Source organism: Misgurnus anguillicaudatus, chromosome 22 (assembly GCF_027580225.2).
Source record: "Misgurnus anguillicaudatus chromosome 22, ASM2758022v2, whole genome shotgun sequence".
NCBI lineage: Eukaryota > Metazoa > Chordata > Actinopteri > Cypriniformes > Cobitidae > Misgurnus > Misgurnus anguillicaudatus.
Window position 1 is genome coordinate 29,588,723 of NC_073358.2, and position 20,190 is coordinate 29,608,912.

The 20,190-nt window shown below is 37.2% G+C and overlaps 1 protein-coding gene across 3 annotated transcripts in view; it reads left to right on the forward strand.

The window, feature by feature from the left end:
- Positions 1 to 19,430, forward strand: part of tnpo1 (transportin 1) — a 49,037-nt gene extending 29,607 nt beyond the window's left edge. For 2 of the 3 annotated variants that reach the window (XM_055199652.2, XM_055199651.2), the window contains 16 exons: positions 800 to 860; positions 1,387 to 1,558; positions 1,689 to 1,841; positions 1,934 to 2,159; positions 2,241 to 2,412; positions 2,627 to 2,713; positions 4,799 to 4,906; positions 5,062 to 5,220; positions 7,417 to 7,504; positions 7,609 to 7,707; positions 7,873 to 7,968; positions 11,900 to 11,975; positions 13,965 to 14,064; positions 14,140 to 14,214; positions 14,333 to 14,459; positions 16,551 to 19,430. In XM_055199652.2, the coding sequence (XP_055055627.2) occupies positions 800 to 860; positions 1,387 to 1,558; positions 1,689 to 1,841; positions 1,934 to 2,159; positions 2,241 to 2,412; positions 2,627 to 2,713; positions 4,799 to 4,906; positions 5,062 to 5,220; positions 7,417 to 7,504; positions 7,609 to 7,707; positions 7,873 to 7,968; positions 11,900 to 11,975; positions 13,965 to 14,064; positions 14,140 to 14,214; positions 14,333 to 14,440 (1,780 nt within the window). In that variant the 3' untranslated portion in view covers positions 14,441 to 14,459; positions 16,551 to 19,430. Of the gene's footprint in view, positions 1 to 799; positions 861 to 1,386; positions 1,559 to 1,688; positions 1,842 to 1,933; positions 2,160 to 2,240; positions 2,413 to 2,626; positions 2,714 to 4,798; positions 4,907 to 5,061; positions 5,221 to 7,416; positions 7,505 to 7,608; positions 7,708 to 7,872; positions 7,969 to 11,899; positions 11,976 to 13,964; positions 14,065 to 14,139; positions 14,215 to 14,332; positions 14,460 to 16,550 lie in introns of those variants that run through there. The other variant, XR_008643099.2, reaches the window with a different exon arrangement.
- The last annotated feature ends 760 nt before the right edge of the window (positions 19,431 to 20,190 follow it).

Here is a 20,190-nt window from a genome sequence, read left to right on the forward strand (position 1 = left end):
GACAGGAGAAAATTCTAACAAAACATTTAATTAATTCATTAATTTAATGTAATTTTCTGTTTTTCCAGCGATATTGACCAAACGTTGCAGGCTTAACCCATTATTGCACTGTTTTCATGAAATTTTAGGTGAATTGGTCTCCAAATGCAATAAAATATAATTTTATCAGTTGTTATTATTATTATTATTGAATGATTGATTTTATTTGTTAAACACATGGAGAAAACTTAAAAAAAACATTATTAACTAAAGAATATTCATGACGTTATTATAAAATTATTTGACAGCGTATTAACACTTAATGACATTTAATGACAAATTATATTTGCACCACTGTAGTTGAGGTCAAGAAAAATAATTCATGACACTGTTATACAACTATATAACAGTATTAACCCTTAATGGCATTTTAATGACAAATTAAATTTGTATCACTGGTAAAAAGTGGTCAGTTATGGTCATGACAAGTTGTCATAACAAAGACATCTCAAACAATGTCATCTTTGCATTAAAAATTAAATAATTGAATGAATAACACTTAACGACAGTCGTCATAAACGTGCATAAAATCTCCTTCATATTCATAGCACGTGTCATGTCATGATTATGAAGGTGTCATATCAGTTTTATGAACACCCCTTTAAGTAAAGTGTTACAGAAAAGGGTAATTTGTCAATGCAAACTTGGTACTTGAATTTAATGGTTATACATTGATTGATTTTTGAGTTTAGCAAAAAAAAAATTGCAATGCTAATGATCAGATCATCAGGATTTTGTTTTGTATTTGTGTTTGATGCAGGTTGACACCAGTTCTTGTCCATGGAATGAAATACTCTGAGATTGACATAATCCTTCTGAAGGTCAGTTTCGTTCTCTTTCAACTCAACACACGTTTCTATAATGTGCATACATACACCATCATAATAATATTTTTATGCAGCTCTTGGCTTAAAAAGTCACAATGAAATTGAAATAAAAAAACTATATTTTTTTAATATTGTGGTATTATTAACAAATGACTTATCTGTGAGCTTCATTATTTTTAAAAAATTTGTGTGTGCTCACAATCTTTAATCAAAACTGCAAATCTCCTCCCCTCCTCAAAACGATCTCTCTTCACTTCCGGTCATAAGTATGGCAGGTGGGCGGGGTCCGGGAGAAGATCGCAGCGATTAGCAATTAGCAACCCAACTTCAAACGATCCAATCAGATCTCGATGGACAAATTCAAATCCAGCCCTGCCTTATTTCATCTCAAAAGCCGTTTCATTCGGATATACGTCACCACTGGGAAAATAAGGCAATCGCTACTTCCGTTTCATGGCGACTTTAAGAACATTATAATTGCCTAATATTTGTATTATTATTATTATGTAATATTTTTTAGGGTGATGTTGAAGAAGATGAAGCAATCCCAGACAACGAGCAAGACATTCGCCCGAGGTTCCATCGCTCGCGCACTGTTGCCCAGCAACACGAGGCAGGAGACTCAATTGAGGATGATGAGGATGATGACGATGATCTGGATGATGATGAAACCATCTCTGACTGGAACTTGAGTAAGAACGCTTTGAACAGTCATTCTGTGTAATCTTAAAATTCACTGTAAACAAAGAGCCGGAACAAAAACATTAAATATCAGTTCTATGCAAGGTGATTATCTTTTTTTTTGGGGGGGGGGGTTTGCAGGAAAATGTTCTGCAGCTGCACTGGACGTCCTGGCAAATGTTTTCAGAGATGATCTACTGTTGCATATTCTTCCTTTATTGAAAGAATTGCTATTCCATCCAGAGTGGCTTATTAAAGAGTCTGGCATACTTGTACTGGGAGCCATTGCTGAAGGTAAATAAAAGCCATCCACAATTACACGCTATAATTAAAATTTTAAAAAGCAAAGTGTAAAATCTCTATCTCATTCTCTCCCCCTCATTTAGGCTGTATGCAGGGGATGATCCCTTACCTCCCAGAGTTGATTCCTCATCTGGTACTGTGTCTGTCTGATAAGAAAGCGCTGGTTCGATCCATCACCTGCTGGACTCTGAGCCGTTATGCGCATTGGGTGGTGAGCCAGCCTCCTGACACCTACCTCAAACCTCTTATGACTGAACTGCTTAAGCGCATACTGGACAGCAACAAGCGCGTCCAAGAGGCCGCCTGCAGGTACGCATGTGTCGTATGTTGTGTCTTAATGAAATAAAATTATTTCTTTGTTAAATCAAATCAAATTTCTTTGCCTCGTAGTGCCTTTGCTACCCTTGAGGAGGAGGCGTGCACCGAGCTGGTGCCGTATCTCGCTTACATTTTGGACACATTAGTTTTTGCTTTCAGTAAATACCAGCACAAGAACCTGCTCATCCTCTATGATGCTATTGGGACTCTGGCCGACTCCGTGGGCCACCATCTGAATAAACCAGTAATTGCACCATCAAACACATGAACACTTCTGTATATGAATATATTCTATATATTCGCCTAGGATATAGCTTTTATAGACACGCATAGAATTTTGCATGCAAATACATGCATTGATCTGACTGATCAAGAAGATCTGTGCATGTCTTATTAACACACATGTATAACCGTACACCCTGTGTGTTGTTATTCACAAGGCGTTTTTTTGTGTACAGGAATACATTCAGATGCTGATGCCTCCTTTGATTCAAAAGTGGAACCAACTAAAAGATGAAGACAAAGACCTCTTCCCCTTACTCGAGGTATAGGAGTGAAAGTGCTTTCTAAAATATATCTTTATTACACCGTGCAGGAATACTTGATTCTGATTTGTAGTAACATTTTGGGGTCGTTTCCCAGACAGGGATTCGTTTAAGCCAGGACTAGGCCTTCGTTTTAATAGGAAATATTACTAGTTATAACAAACATGCCTTACTAAAAAATATTACTTCTGTGCATTTTCTGGCAAAACAAAGGGCAATGATGTATTTAAAGATATGTCAGTGCAAGTTGTTTTCAGTTTGGACAGCTCTTACATTTATTTTCGTCTAGGACTAGTCTAATCTCTTTCCGGGAAACCGCGCCATAATGTTAAAATATTTATGAGTAATGATCGCTAAACTGTTTCTGAGAACTAATTTCCGGCTAGTTCAAGCGTCTTATAGCACTCTGTGGTCTGTTTTTGCATCATTTAAAATTAAATATTTATCAGTTTGGTAAGTAGTAGCCATGTAATAAGTAAGAGAATTACCAGTTAGTCCGTCTTTAGTAAGGACAACATACAGCCACTCAGCCAGGCGTTTGTTCAGATGACTTATTTTTCAAGGGTGCACGTTGCAAAGTTTGTCACAACATGTATGTAGCCCGTCATGTGTTAGAGCTGCACGATTCTGTATGAAAAGAGAATCATGATTCTTTTACTTAAAATAAAGATCATGATTCTCAAGAACTTTGTTAATTTTAAAGACTTACAACCCCTGAACATTAGGTTAACATTAGTTTTTACAGGTGCACAGAATTATGCTTCTGAAAGTTTCAGATAAGTGTAGTTTATCTTTAAATTCAGTTAATGTTAATTGTAGAGTAGTTATGTATTTATTTTATTTAAAGAAAAAAATGTAAATATACATTTTAAGTAGACATGGATTAACATTACTTTATGGTAATGAGCTATGACGCGGTTCGCAAGGTGGAAACTTCTGCTGTTCAGCAGCAACCAATCGGAAACCTCCGCTTGAGAGGATTCTAGAGAATGCATTTGAGCGTTTTTTTTTTACGCTCTCGCTGGCGGTGTGAACGTCCATCGGGTGAATTAATCTATATGCATGCTTAATCTTCATTTTAAAATATGTGTTTGGTGCGTCACGTGTGATGTCAAAATACGAGCCTGCTGCAGACGCTTTAAAGCGGTTTATGATAAAACAGATGCTTGCGCTTGCCAGATTCTTACTTAATCTCATGTGTAATCATAGTTTACTGTTAAGTGAGTGTCTTGCGAGTATTTTGTGAACGTGAGCGTCTCTTTTATCATAAACTCTTTTGCCGCTTGTGCAGCAGGCATGTATTTTGACAAGACACATGGTTCACATGACGCACTGAACACATATTTTGAATTCGCGCTCCTCGGAAGATAAGTCACCGGGAAGTCACTGCGTTTGTTATTGCAGAATAAATCCCGACAGAAGGGGTCTTGTATGACGCTGAAGGGATTTATTTGCGTTAACAACCGTCTGGTATGACTACTTGCCACATGAGTAAATATTAGGGCTGGTAATGATTAGTCACCTTATAAAATGAACTGTATTGTTTTTATTACTTTGGAATGAGCCATTTTATCTACATACACCATGGGTCGCCTTACATGCAAGTTGCAATTTTGGGTCGTCATGTTTCTACAGTAGCCCTAAATGGACAAACTGTTCTATAGAGCGCATTTTGTCAGACAATGACGTGTTCGTCCTGCGGTGGTTCACTATGCGTTTCGAAAAGGAGGTAAAAAGTCCCACATTGCACCTTTAAATTTATTTAAAACCAATTAATTGCACTTGTCAAGAAGGTTTAGTTTTAGGCTGTCGTCTCAGGATTGTTGCCACTAGCCAATCAGAGCACCGTGTAATGATGCAAGATAAAACACTTTAGGCCCTTATTGCTTCATGTACGGATCCAGATCACCCTGTTGGTATTGTTTTGTAATAGTGATCGGCACACATTCTACACATTCCCCCTTAAATGGGGGGGAATTACGCTGATGGATGTATTTTGTTGTGTGTAATTGAGCATGGAAGTGTATAGGCCTATACCTTGTAGTAGTGATTGTGATCATAACTCTACATCTATTCTTCATACAGTGTCTCTCATCTGTGGCCACTGCTCTTCAGAGCGGCTTTCTGCCGTACTGTGAACCTGTCTATCAACGGTGTGTCAATCTGGTCCAGAAAACACTTGCCCAGGCTGCGGTAAGGGTCCTCCTACACACAAACGCAATAAAATGCTGTCTAACAGGAAAAACCTAGACAAGCATAACATTTATGCAGACATCCACAGATATTTATGCATTTTTGGTCCTTACAAAAAATTTTGGTTATTCGAGTTCTGTCTTTCTGTTTCACAGCTTCACCAGACCCAGCCTGAGTTTTATGAAGCTCCTGATAAAGATTTCATGATCGTTGCTCTGGATCTGCTCAGTGGGTTAGCGGAGGGTCTCGGCGGGAACATTGAACAGCTGGTTGCCCGTAGCAACATTCTTACTCTTATGTTCCAGTGCATGCAGGTAATCCTGGATACAGTCGACAGTTACAAAACCAAGACAGAGAGGCATGTTCTGTTAGAAAATCCAGGGAAATGCCTTGACAGACTTTAAAGGGATAGTTCACCCAAAAATGAAAACTTTGTCATCATTTAATCACTTTCATGTTGTTACAAACCTGTAAAAATTTCTTTGCTCTAATGAACACAAAGGAAGATATTTTGGGTGATGTTTGTGACCAAATCGATCAGAGGCCACATTGACTTCCATTGACAGTATTCTTTTTCCTACTATGGAAGTCAGTATGGCCTCTGATTGGTTTGGTTACAAACATTACTCAAAATTGGAAGTGTTTGGTTCCAAAACGCAACAAACCCATTTTGACTCATTTCTGTAAAAGGTGTTTTCTATACCAAGAAAGTGACAAGATGAAAACCACTATTTTCTGTTACACTCTTTCACATAGCATCTTTAGGTTATAATAACATAAAATATTAAAATCTGTAATTTAATTTTCAAAGATTTATTATGAAAACTGATTATTTTTTTTCCCACAAAATGCTTTCAAAATGCTATAAATCTTGCTCGATTTTCGTTGACTTGGAGTAAAATAATGGAAAGTTTTTCATAAGCTCCGCTGGGGTCAATGTGTTAGCATGACAGAAGCTTGATGCTGTCCGGAGAACAAGCAACAGCCGGCATATTTCCTTATTCGATTTTGACGGCTTACTTTTTTTTCCGCCACAGAAAACCACCACATGTTTATCAATGCCATCAAAATTACTTTTTTTTTTTGTTTGTTGATCACAAAGTACAAAGTAGATGAGGAAAACTAAGATTTTGTGTTTATTTAAAGCGCCGCAATTATTGTTTACAATAGGGATGCTCATATCAGTTAATTTTCCCGACCGACAACCGTAGCTTCTAAACCGAACATTAACCGTTAACTTATAAGATTTTAATATGAAATTGTCATTTAGTAAAAATACAGTTGACGGTTGTATGTGAACTAGTAGAAACAAAAGATTTAATTTGAACGTGCAAACAGCAGCGACAGATCAACAACAGAACCAGGATTCATACATTATCAGATATTCACGCAACATTACCTTATTAAAAAGCACGCGATCAGTCCAGAGGATTAATATCCAAAAAGGGCAGATTGTCTCTGTTTCATCTACCACAGTGGTCATTTCTAAAGCAGGATGCTTTTCAGAAAGTTTTGCTTTTGCGTCGTCTTTCTCCGTTTGTGCAAAAAGAGAGATGCTTATGGACGGGGTCAGAGGCCATCAGCGAACGTCTGTTCGGATGTGCACGAGACGGGACCGCGTCATCTTGCGCGGACATGCGCGCGTCTCCGTTCAGCTTCCAAACACGCATACAAATGATTTCTCATACAAATTATTACTTTATCAGACCGTCAGGGCAGCAATAATTTGTGTCATTTACAGGACATTCACAAATTAAAGATAGAAAAAGTGGCGAAATGTCTGTCGGCTCATGACGACACGTACCATGTATTAACAAATATTTTTTATTTTAACTGATAATGTTAATCGGTCATAAATTCTTACCTTCGGTTAACGGTTAAACGGTCAATGTGAGCATCCCTAGTTTAAAATGCATGGAATGGTGCGCTGTGATTGGTTAAGCAGATTTATTGCATTCTGTAGAGAAGGAAGACTGGCACTTGTCGCGGTTTGGAAAAAAGTGAGAAAAGATGACGGAATAACACGGTGGATATCAGATTTTGCTTAAAATGAAGAATTTACTTTTTAATACTAACCTGATACAATACTGATTTTGGCGGTAACTTTTTTATTTAAATGGTGTTTATCTCGTTTTGTAACCAAACTCTTCATATCTTTCTGAACTACCTTTTTAATGCATTATACATTAGGTAGGCAACTTAAGAATCTGGTCAAAACATGTGGTTCTCTTATGAGACAAAATAGTTAAGAAGCATTGCTGCAATAAATAATCCAAGATGGCAGATGATCCATGAAAAATAGGAATTAGAAATATGCTTTTAATTAATTCAATACCAAAAGTTTCAATACATTGTAGTTCAGAAGCTGCTTAGGCAGTTGTCAGTGTTGGCAGCTCACTAGATTTATGAACAGAGCTACAATGTGTTTTCAGTATAATGGTGTTGTTAAATAGCTATTACTTAATTATTTAGAGTTAAGGAATATAACTGCTTATCTTTTATCTTTTCAGGATAAAATGCCAGAGGTTCGGCAGAGTTCTTTTGCCCTGTTAGGAGATTTGACCAAAGCTTGCTTCCAGCATGTCAAACCTTGCATTGGTATGCAGTTAATCACATTCACTGACGCAGTATCAAATTGAACCTGTTTATAAATGGCACACCTTCTGGTACTGAAAGCTTTGTTTGTGTTAATCTCTCCCCAGCTAATTTCATGCCTATCTTGGGCACAAACCTGAACCCAGAATTGATATCAGTATGCAACAACGCAACATGGGCAATTGGAGAAATATCAATACAGATGGGTGAGTATCATCATGCCATATTTGATTTTTACTGCCTTATTATTACACAGTATCAAAGGTAGGATGTTTTTTCATTTTTTTATCCTTCTTTCTATAACGTCAACCTTTGCATTTAAATCACTGATGTACTGGCCTCAGTAGTTCCTCTCTAATCTCTCCAATCAGGGTCTGATATGCAGCCATACGTCCCAATGGTTCTTCAGCAGTTGGTGGAGATTATTAACAGACCCAACACACCCAAGACTCTGCTGGAAAATACAGGTACCAATTGAGGGGTGCAAGACCAGGCCGACCCCTCACGAGAGGTTTCCTTCCCATCCTTTTCCCAAACTTTCCCTATCCCCATTTTGCAGTGCATATTAATCTCCATACAAACTCCAGAAGTTGGATCTTACAAGGTTTGATGAAGGTTATAAAGAAATTGTTGATGAATAAATGTAAATATCTTTACCCTTGCACGTTATTTGGCAGGGTAATAAATATTAAACATTTTAAGAAAAAAAAAAAAACGAAACGATTTTGCGTTAATTAACTAAACTTAAGTTCTGTTTTTACATATTTATGCATGTGTATATAAAACAGACCTTGTAACTGTCCAGCTGTGATATTGATTGAAGTTGATAAATAACGGTCACTTACTATAAGTAATATTATTGTAATGAAATTGTAGTTGTGGTAATCAGTAAGGTATTACAAACAGTGAAGAATGTATTACCTGTTAGCTCTAAGCCAGCTTTGAGAGGAGTATCAAGTTGTATTTTGATTTTGATGTCTAAAACCTTAATAAATAGTCTTTATTATTTAGTTAGATGAAACTGCTAAACTGAAATCTAAATCTGTTTTTGGTGTTTACATGAATGTATAGCACCTGGAGCTAGTGCATTATATCCCAGTTACACTCCACTCTGATTGGGCAGCTCTAAACAAAGCCTGTAGCCTGAGCCGTAATGGCCGCTCACTAATGATTATAGACATTTGAATAAAGGGTGAAGTGTAACGTTCCTAACGCACACGCAAAGAAACAAGGGTACTTGTAGATGTGTTCCTGTTTGTCAGTTTATTTCTGTTGTTTTTAGTTACTTTTCTTTTTCAATGTGAATGCATATCTGCTAATAGATGTTGAATGTTGTTTAGTTAAGGACGGCTAACGTTTGATGCAGGATTCCTGATATCTTCGCTTTTTGTATTACAAAGACTACGCCAATGAAAATTACATAACTTTTGGGGAAAATGAAAGAAATTTTCTTTCTCTTGCGGTATTTTTGTGAGAATTTTACGTAATGTTATATTGTTTTAAAACTCAAGATGGATTTTCATGTTTCTATTTCTTTACTACCATTCAAAAGTTTAGAAACACTTTACAGAAACATTTCTCATGATCTTTTTAAAAATGGATAAATTGGACCAAATAAAAAATGAAAGGAGCGAATACGGGCTAATAATAGATGGAAATTCCTTCAGTAGTACTGTTTATAAACCTTCAAGGGTTGGGCAGTTATTTCAGTCATGCAAGAAAAAAATCGTATGCTAAAATAACAATTAAATGACATATTTCTGACTAACAATAAAGCCTATCGTTAACTGCAGGAACTTTTGTTACTTAAGCTAAATTGTGCTAAAACCACCTTTATTTAAAGTTGTTTCAGCTACTGCGCATGTGCACAAGTTTGTGCATGTGCACCTCATCTTGTCTGGTTGTCTTAAACAAAGGAGTAATTTCAATGGAAGCTCTGCGATATCCGGCGACACAAGTGACAATGACCGTTGGCGACCAGATGGGGCTTGTCCAGTCACGCGACAGGGTGGAGAAAGGTTTGACTTTATGCAGGTGATGAGCGACTTTCTGGAGCGACTACCAAAGGGGGCGAAGTGGTGGAGTTCGGGTCGTCCATCTCCCGTCTGTTGCTGGAGTGGACGTTGCTCATTTGTTTATGAAAACCAGATTTAGAAATGCCTCCTAACGAAAGAGACGCAACAAAATCACTTATAATGCGAATGTACCTTAAATGTGTGTCGCCCGTCTCTTTCAATGAGGCGTTTCTAAATCTGCTTGTCATGAACGGACGGGTGCCGTCCATGCCGGTGGCTGACGGGGGAGGGATGATGTGAGCTCCACTGCTTCGTTCTCATTGGTGGTCGCTCTCGAGATTCGCTCGACATTTGCATGGGGTTGGACTTTTCTTAACTTTTTCGCTTCGCTGGACACGTCCATACGGTCACTTTCGCTCATGCCGCCGGAGGTCGCCGGTTTCCATTGAAATTAATGAGATCGCGTTGCTCAGCTACTGCTGGTCGCTGTCTGTCTGAATGGGGCGTAACTTTTCTCAACTTTGTCGCATCGCTGGACACGCTCCATCCAGTCGCCAACGGTCACTGTCACCTGTGTCGCCAGAAGTTGCCAAACTTCTCTTGAAATGAATGAGATTAGGTGTGTTCGAGATCATCCGGCGCTGCGCAGACCGATCGGCGAGGTTTGCCGCTTGCAGTCGAGGGAAGAACTGAAGACGGAGCCGCCAAGCCGGACACCTGCTGCTTGCCGTAGTGACGTGTGCGCCGTGTTTTCTTGTTTTTAATCGCAAATGAAGTGAATTAGATGCTGAATTTGATAAAAACAAACCTTTTAATAAAAAGTTGCAACCAGAGACATTTTATATCGAATATTTTAATTGCTGCTTATACTGTATACCCAAAAATAACGGGAAACAAGCCTATATTATTAAAATACCAATAGAGTTTGTTATTTTCATTTTTATTTTATTACACGACACAATATAACATATTTAAGAATATTAAAGTATTTTTTCCTGTTTTAAAACATGAATTTATAATGTTTATTAGTGGAACTAAAGGTTGGATTAAACTTGAAACGCATGTGATCATTGTCATCAGTGAGGCGACCAATCACGTAAAGCTGTTATGTCATCACAACTCCGTGCAGCCGCTCTGGAGAGCTAGCCAGCTACTCTCGAAACGCTCTCGCGGTACTTAAAAACCATATGACACAGTCACATGCCTGCAGCTCCAGCTGAAGTCGGACAAAATTACTCACCTGAATGCACTGCTTCAAGTCAGCCACCGATCGGTCTGCGCAGCGCCGCATGAAGTCGAACACACCTATTATGTCGGCCCATTACACGACTCTGTATAGAGCCCCTTTCCCAGAAAGTGTCAGTCTTCAGCAATTGCCAATTGGCTCTTCTGACTGGAGGGCGTGACTTTCTTTACTGTGGCCATATTGACCGTTGCATTCCCCCCATTCATAGTAATACTAGTGCTCCATCTTGGTACATCCAATATCTTAGATATAACATAACATCATTTAAAAATTTTTTTGGGGCTTTTAGTCACTATATAATTCTTATGTAATAGTTACAATTGTGTGATAAGTTTACTATAATTTTTAAATGTGAAAAAAGTGTTTCTAAACTTTTGAACAGTACTGTATACTGCTACAAACAAACAATGCTTCATATGGTGGACAGTGCTTAAATGCGTATCTTTGAATCAGCTTATCCTGCACTGAACTGCGTTCTCTAATGAGCCAATCATCTGCTTTCTGCATGTCTCATTGGACTGTTCATAAATGCCTGTCTTTTAATGAGAATGTTGCATAGTTTTGTGTCTCTTAAACTTAGGTCTCCCTCCTCTGTGCCTCTTAAGATCCTGGTGGAATCTTGTCCTCTCCATGTAGTTCGCTTGGCGTAATATGCATTTCTTAAAGAAACGAGACAGAAAGAAAGAAAAACATTTCTGTTCTACTGAAGAAATATTTGTGAGTTTAAGGGAGAAAACCTTAGGAAACAAGTTTGTTTTGTATTTTATATTTTGTACGTGAGAATTCAACAGAAAAGAGATGCTGTCATCTGGTCCCATAGACATTGAAAATTAGATTTGAAGAATCAGCGAATCTCAAGCTTTCTAACTACGAGAAGCTGTGTTTTCTAAGACTCCTCCCTTAAACGAGATATATGTTTTTTTTAGTGTCATATTTTACATTTGACCCTGTAGTCTGGGGCTGTGAAGAGCACTAGTGAAATCTTGTGTTTATTCTCATACACAGATTCTGTTGAGTTCTGTTTCTGAGTTGTCTGTTTGTTTGTTTGTTTGTTTCTTTTTGTTTTCTCCTCCCCCCTCATTCGCTCATGTCTTGGTTGGCGTTTGGTGCTGTATAACCGTGATTGCGTTACCTTAGCAATAACAATTGGTCGTCTTGGTTACGTTTGTCCTCAAGAGGTGGCACCCATGCTACAGCAGTTTATAAGACCCTGGTGTGTATTATTCAATCTTTTATTTCATTCATTTCTTCTTTCTATCTTCTGTCTCTTTCTCTCTTACTCACTCTCAACCTTTACTCGCTCTCTCTCTCTTGACCTTTTCCCAATGTTCTTGAACGGCCCCTGCCTATCTTGTGGTCTTGATTGAGATTTGTGCTAATATTTAATGTTTTGTAGAGTTTTTAAACAAAAAGTTTTTCCAGCCATTTCTATTTTCATACTTTTTTATTAGATTTGCATTGCAAAATCAATAAGGAGGCCTGTTTAAGACATTTGAGAGCAGGCATCTCTTTCTTCCTCTATTTTTCCCTTTCTCTCTTTTGCTCACTCTCTCTGTTCTGTATGATTCAGTCTAAGTCATTGCCAACCATGTGACTAACCCTGTCCCTAGGTCTTGTCGTTTAATTTGCCTCAGTAGCACCTTCATGTATTCTCAATTGATTTATTTCAGTTTTCACTTCTGTTTTCGTCTTTTATTGTCGCTATCTAACAACTGATTGGGTGCATGGGATAATATCAAATGCTTGCTGGTTTTAGAAAAGGAAGTAGTTAAATAATAGAAGAGAAAATACAAAGTTATTAAGAAAACCTTTTCGTCTCGGTTAGATCCTATAGCTGCATGTATTGTATCCCAGAATGCCTGTCCCAAAATTTGCACTATTTGAACTTACAACAAAAGCTGACATTTTTTCTTGGTGCTATGTAGATATTTGTTTCTTTAGAAATTGTCTTAAAGGTGCAGTGTGTGACATTTAAGTGACAAACTGTTGTATAGAGCGCGTTTTATCCCTACGTTGTCTCAGACGATGACATGTTTGTCCTGTGGCAGCTACCGTAGCTTCTCTATGCGCTTCAAAATTGAGGTTGATTGCAATTCGCTAAAAATAACACATTGCACCTTTAAATAATAATAATAAATAATGAAAGTTATGAGGACATTTTATGACCACGATTATGAGAAAGATTTAAAATAGCTAAGGTTTGAATTGCTTGCAATGTATAAAGCAAACATAGATGATAAGTCCCTAAAACAAGATAACAAATAATAATGTTAATAAAAAAAACTTTAAATTTCTGCAAAATCAGTGTGGGATTGTCAGGAAATATTGCATCCAATTGAGCTCTTCTAGTAAACAATAACTTGAACTTGTAGTTTACTTAAGAACATTTTCTGTTTACAGGACAAGTTTGGTATTTTACACTTAAAGCCCTGTTTTCAGATTGTTTATGATGAGGTGGAGCGGTTTTGACTGAAATTTGGACATATGATGCTGGCCTGAGAATTTTCGGTTTTTGTTGTATCACCCACTACCTTCACAAAGGAACAATCCTTCCTAAAATGCATTAAACTTTCGTTTACAAAGACGTGGAGCTCGCCGGGTGGTCGGGGGTGTTCACTGATATGTTCACACAAGGATCAATGCAAAGGATGCTTTCCAACAGGTGTTTTAGCATTCGTTGTAAACTTGTGGACCTGTTTTTCCAAACGCCTCACACCCATATATTCTTTCGTTGAGAGCTTGAATAATAGACACTCCAGTCCAGTTGGTGCAATAATCCATATTTGCCAATTGCAGGAATACAAACAATGTTCCCGACGCAGAGTAATACCGTACCTCATAGCACATCTAATACAAGTCAATGGAGTTGGACAAAACTACGATAAAACCTGTTGGAAAGCATCTTTTGCAGCGTTTTTTTGCATGTCAGTGGACACCCCTGACCACTCGGTGAGTTTACGGTACAAATTTCAGTCAAAATTGTTCTATTTCATCGAGCGGTCTGAAAACAGGGCTTTGGGTGTGAGGTACCGAACTTGTCCTTTAAGGAAAATCTATTTTGATTTCTCAGTCGAACAATTTCTCTGCTAAAACGTCTGATCGTCAAGGTGCTCTGAGGTGTTAGTAATGATATTGTGTTTTATTCCACTTGCGAAATAACTGCACAGGCTTGTTATTTGAAAATGGGCTCTTCCCTTACTAGGTGCACCTCTCTTCGCAATATAAGAGACAATGAAGAAAAAGACTCTGCCTTCAGGGGAATCTGCACCATGATCACAGTCAACCCTGGTGGTGTGGTGCAGGTAAGGCACTTGACTCTCACTGATGTCCCTCTGTGTTCTCTGAAAAATGAGAAATAATCTTTGTTTCCCTATCAGGACTTCATATTTTTCTGTGATGCTGTAGCATCCTGGATGAACCCAAAAGATGATCTTCGAGAAATGTTCTGTAAGGTAGAGCACCAAAAATTCATTTTTATCATCATGTTATTGATTATCTTTTAATTAAAATCGGAAAGGCTTCAAGATGATTATGGATTTTTGTTTTCAAACTAAGTGTATGTTCTGTAAGATCTTGCATGGATTTAAGAACCAGGTCGGAGATGAGAATTGGAGACGCTTTTCTGACCAGTTTCCCCTTCCACTCAAAGAGAGACTCGCAGCCCTTTATGGGGTGTAGATGTTACTGGGTTAAAGAGGTAAATTTCCTACTAGACATTTTCTAAGTTAGCCAAATCAACTGATGACTGTGTCAAAATTAAATGTGTAAAATTCTGCAGTTTTTACAGAATTTAATTGGCAATCATTAATAAAATTCTCATTCACAACTTGCCACATATTGACTGTCATATTGCTTAGTCACCGCTACTCAGTGTCACTTTTTAATGCACAGGGTACCCTTTTTTGCATTGTTTATCGGTGCACTGTGTATTCCATTGCTTATATACAAACCTACCTTTTTGTATATTAAATAAAACATGGGATACAATACAGTCACATTTTATTCAAAAAGTGTTTTTGCTGACCAAGTGTCAATATGTTGCGAGTTGGGAGTGAGAACGTGTTGATTCTACACATTCTTGGATCCATTAATGTTCCGTATTATAGATTGTGCGTAATTTATAGAGATGCGACAATTTTCTTACCGATTATTTAGAGTGAAATCTGCCGTTACCGATAGTTTTGTGGGTGTATGAACTTGCAGATCAAGTTTTCTGAATGTTATTCATTCACATAATGACCATTAAAGGCGGAGTCCACGATGTTTGAAAAAAGGTTTGGAGGAGGAGACTAGCCGACTACCAAAACACACTAATAGCCAATCAAATCAAATCAAATGCCGGGTTGCGTATGTGTGGGGCGGGTCTATCAACAGAAGGTCCAGATTCTATTGGGGTAGGGGCGTGTTTCTTTAGGTGATTTCAAATATCAACAGTGGCTTTCAAACATCATGGACTCCGCCTTTAATATTAAACTAGTGATGTCTCTTTAAATTTTCTATACACCGAGCTTAAAGTGACACTCCACTTTTTTGAAAAAATATTTTTCCAGCTGCCCTAAAGTTAAATATTTGATTTTTACCGTTTTGGAATCCATTCAGCTGATCTCCTACTCTGGTACCACTTTTAGCATAGCTTAGCACAATCCATTGAATCTGATTAGACCATTTAGCATCGCACTCAAAAATAACCAAAGAGTTTCGATATTTTTCCTATTTAAAACTCTTCTGTAGTTACATCCTGTACTAAGACTAACGGAAAATTAAAAGTTGCGATTTTCTAGGCAGATATGGTTAGGAACTATACTATTCAATTTTTATTTATATAGCGCTTTCACAAATGTTTATTTATATAGCGCTTACTCTCATTCTGGCGTAATAATCAAGGACTTTGCTGCTGTAACATGGCTGCAGGAGGCGCAATTATATTACGCAGCAACCGAAAATAGTCCGCTTAGTAACTTTCAATAGCAGGGGGCTATTTTCGGGCAGTGCGTGGTATCGTTGCGCCTCCTGCGGCCATGGTGCAGCAGCGGGGTGCTTGATTATTGCGCCAGAGTGAGAGTGTGGTTCCTAGCCGTTTCTGCTTAAAAAAATAGCAACTTATAATTTTCTGTCGGTCTCAGTACACAATGTAACTACAGAAGAGTCAAGTTTCAAATGGAGAAAAATATCGAAACTCCCCGGCTTATTTTTGAGCGCGATGCCAAATGGTCTAATCAGATTCAATGGATTGTGCTAAGCTATGCTGGAAGTGGTAGCGCCAGACGCGGAGATCAGCTGAAAGGATTTCAAAACTGTAAAAATCAAATGTTTAACTTTAGGGGAGCTGGAAAATTTGTATATTTAAAAAAAAGTGGAGTGTCCCTTTAAGTCCGTTGCATTTTCCTGTTCTCTGGATTGAGAGCATATCGGCCATGACTGTCAGCTTTTTGCTATTGGCCGATAGTGAGAAAAATTGCTTTAATTGACTAATACCGTTTGTTATCTCTAGTAATTTATTACGCTTTCAGCTACCAAAAGTGTTGGTCACAGATGACCAAATTTAAATCTGTTCTGTAAATAAGATGTTCAATAAAATGTATGCAAATTTTCATTTAAAAAGTCACTTTGAATTCAAGCTTTTGCTAAATGGATAAATCCAGATCCCATTTGAGCTTACTAAAAATTTAATACAATGTTATAATTAAGATTTTTGAGATCTTATACACATTGATCTACAACACTGTGCCGGTCTTTACTTTCGTGTGCTTATACATTAATATGATTCTCTTTCTCTTTTGTGCCACAGCTTATTCGCAATGGAGGATGGGAACCTCTAATACCCAGGGCATATGTTGCCCTTTACCTGGGGGGAAGGGTGGTCTAGCAGGGGTGGGAACCAAACCAAACCCACTGGACCCCTCTGGACGGGGTGGGAGGGAAGCGTTTAGCTGTGGCCCTAGTCGAAGAAACCACACCAAACCAAAACAGGGAGGAAAGCTTTTTCATCAAGTCATAACAATCAGCCATGAGGGTGAAAACAAAATATGTTGTTACTGTAGCATTCGTTCACCAGGACACTTAACGGGACATTCAGGGGTTTCAAAAAACTATGACACGAAGATATGTGTAACTCTCTAGTGTTGAACTTCTAGGTCCATTGGAGGACATTGGAAGGTGCCTGGAGAAAATGCTTAAAACAGGTGTTTTGTTTATTTTCTGGATTGTACTATTAAAGAGGGTTTAGATGGGTGGGTGGGGCGTAAATCTAAACTGGATGCTAAGCATAAGTCCTACGCATGGGGTGAAGTAGGGTTTAGCTTGACTGCATGAAAGCGTGCAGACAGTGTTTTTGTGTGCCAGCTATGCACAGCAGTAGACGGCAAATATAAAAGACTGTAAACGCTAAATACGTACCTTGTTTTAGACACTGTCTAAAAGGTAACAACTTCATAATGTAACTGTAGTAACGTAAGTCCTCTCCTATCACTGGTAGTGAAAGGATTTTTATCTAAGGGTCTTTCATCTTTAGACTGGCAGTGCAATGCAAAGATATAAGAAGAACCGGAATGACTGCATAATTTTTATTTGTTTTCCTTTTTATTATTTAAGTTTGCATGTGTAACGCGAGAGGGGAAAACTTGATAGTAGCACAACACAGTGAAGATGTTAAAAAGTTTGTTCTGAAGTTAAAATGATTCAAGGCTTATATGTTTCTGCTTAGTTTGAATGAACGAGTCTGGCTCACTGGGTTCCTATGTGGTTTAACACAGATCTAAATTTGTCAGTGAATGCTGAACACCCATTCTGTTCATTTTTGGACTTATTACATCAGTGTCTTTTTCTTAGTTTAATCGGAGCATGATTTTGAAGATGCTTGTGATATCTGTTTTGACTGATCGGGTTAATCTGGATATTTAGTTGTCGATTTTGTGCATGTTGGTGGCCCAATGAGCAGTCTATTTTTCTAGCCCCCGATATAGATTAGTTTAAGTAATGATGCATTTATCCACACATACACAACAAGTGATGCATTTTCCATCCGTATATTATGTTTTATTTTCTTTACCTCCTGCATGAAATTAAAATTGTCCCACATTGTGTTGTGTCAAATTTTGGACAGTGTAGTGCTTGTGGAGGCAGTACTTGCGTCCCTCATGTGTGTAGTAGCAAGCCTTAAAAATTCCTAAATGTATCCCAAAGTGTGAGGATTTACAGGCTACTGATGATGTATTAAGAACTAGTTAAAGATAACTGAAGGGGTTATACTCCTTTGTAATCTCAGAGGTACATGCATTCAAAAAAATGCTGACAAATTTATAATTTAACCTATGCTGGGCTGTTTCAACACAAAGTTGGGTCAAATAGAAACATTTTCTGGGTAAATTTAACCTAACAGCTGTTTGTGTATCTTTTTGACCCAACGCTAGGTTCAAAATAATCCAGCATTTTTTATTAAGTAAAACTTGTTGTGTGAAGTATAGGCTAAGATCTGTATTAAAAGCAACTCCCAGAACATACAAGTTAATTGTACGTTAAAACATTTGCTTGGTTTAGAGATGATCATTTTAGATCTGAACACAATGGGATACTGTCAGGTGTTTGTATGTTATTGTGTTGATGTGTTTCTGCAAAATGTTTTTTGTCACATTCCAAACTGTTTTACATGAAGATTAGTTTAGAGCGGTCAGAGACTCTTCTGACATAGATTGAAAACTGCAAGAACAAAGAAGCAAGGTGTAGGCAGATAATATGAATGTGTTAAGTGTGTTGTCTTACACTTATGAAAGCTGCTATGTGTTGTTAATTTCTACTTGAATATTTTATGTTGTAATGTAGAGACCTCAGGAGGTATGTTTACTGTTTTTTATTTTATTTTATTTGCTGTTTTTATTTCTTTTATTGTATGCATTTGCCTCAGTCTCCTGTTTTCTCATACAAGTAATAATAATAATAGAACAATTCACTGTAATCCATTCTGCTGCTGGTGATTATCCTTTCTAATGGGCATATTTTTGTCATTTTGTCACCTTGTAATAGAATGTAAACTGTTTTTTTATTTGTGGAGATATAATGTCAGATACAATAGACACTCGAATGCAAAACATGGCTTACTTAACAGTATAGCAATGCACAGCTTCACATAGGCATACCTGTAAACTAGAAGAAATCGGCCCCCATGTATGTGAATTCAAGGTTGTTATTCAAGATATGTAAATGAAGTTTAGACTTGAGTTTTTAGGGGGTGGGGTATAAGTATTATGACACTTGGACAGTAAATAAGCAAATGGATTTACAGCTTTTTTCTTGTTTTCTTTTTGTGAAGTACAAAGTGGACAAAAATCGAATTGTTATTTCCTCACCCCAGACTGCACCAACTACTGTATAGCTCCTATGTGTGGAATTAAATAATAATAATGAAGTAAACTTTTGCTCGAAAGCTCCCTTTTTCTGAACCGAGAGCAGTTTCGTTTATAGTGAACTTTTATTTTGTAAACTGAATTTGAAGAAGATAAAAATATTGAAAGTAATCATTTTTAGGGGCCACCAAAAATTTTGGATCATGCAAAGAATATATATTGTATTGTAAAATTTTTGTAATGATATTTGTATGACGTTGTTATGGACGTGAGTTTGTTTCACTGCTTGGATCTGTACATTGATAAGAATAAACCCTTTTCAAAAATTACCGATTACTTGATTTATTATTATTACATTTCTACTTGCTGAAAGAATTTCAGTGGATTTATTAATAAAAAAGTTTTTTAATTTGATCAGTGTGCTTATGAAGGTATAAAACATGACTGATGTTAATTTTGTGAAAATGGCATTTTTTTATTTCATGGTTATTTAAAGATCATAAAATTATAATTAATTTGCCTGCTTATAAATTTAAATGGGATTAGTCAATTTTCTTAAAAATAAATAAATAAAATCCTGGTAACCCATGTCATCCAAAATGTTGATGTCATTCTTTGTTCAGTCGAGAAGAAATTATGTTTTTTGAGGAAAACATTCCAAGAATTTTTATGATGTGATGACGTATTACGTGAGATCGCACTGGCGCGCCACAAGACCAGAGGAAGATGAGAAGTTGTGGTTTAAAAGTGCATATTTTTATTTTTATTGCCAAAAATGACAATTGTTTCGTTAGATAAGATCCTTATGCCTCGTTTGGGATCGTTTAGAGTCTTTTGAAACTGCAATTTTAAAACTGTTAAGTATTGAGTCCATTAAAGTCCATTAAAATGAGAAATAATGTTTTCCTCAAAAAACATAATTTCTTCTCGACTGAACAAAGAGAGACATCAACATTTGGATGACATGGTGGAGAGTAAATTATCTGGATTTTTTTTAAAGAAAATTGACTAATCATTTAACTTATTGTTAAAAAGCAATTTCAATAAACCCACGAAAGATAATAAACAGCTCGTTGGTGTCTGATTAGA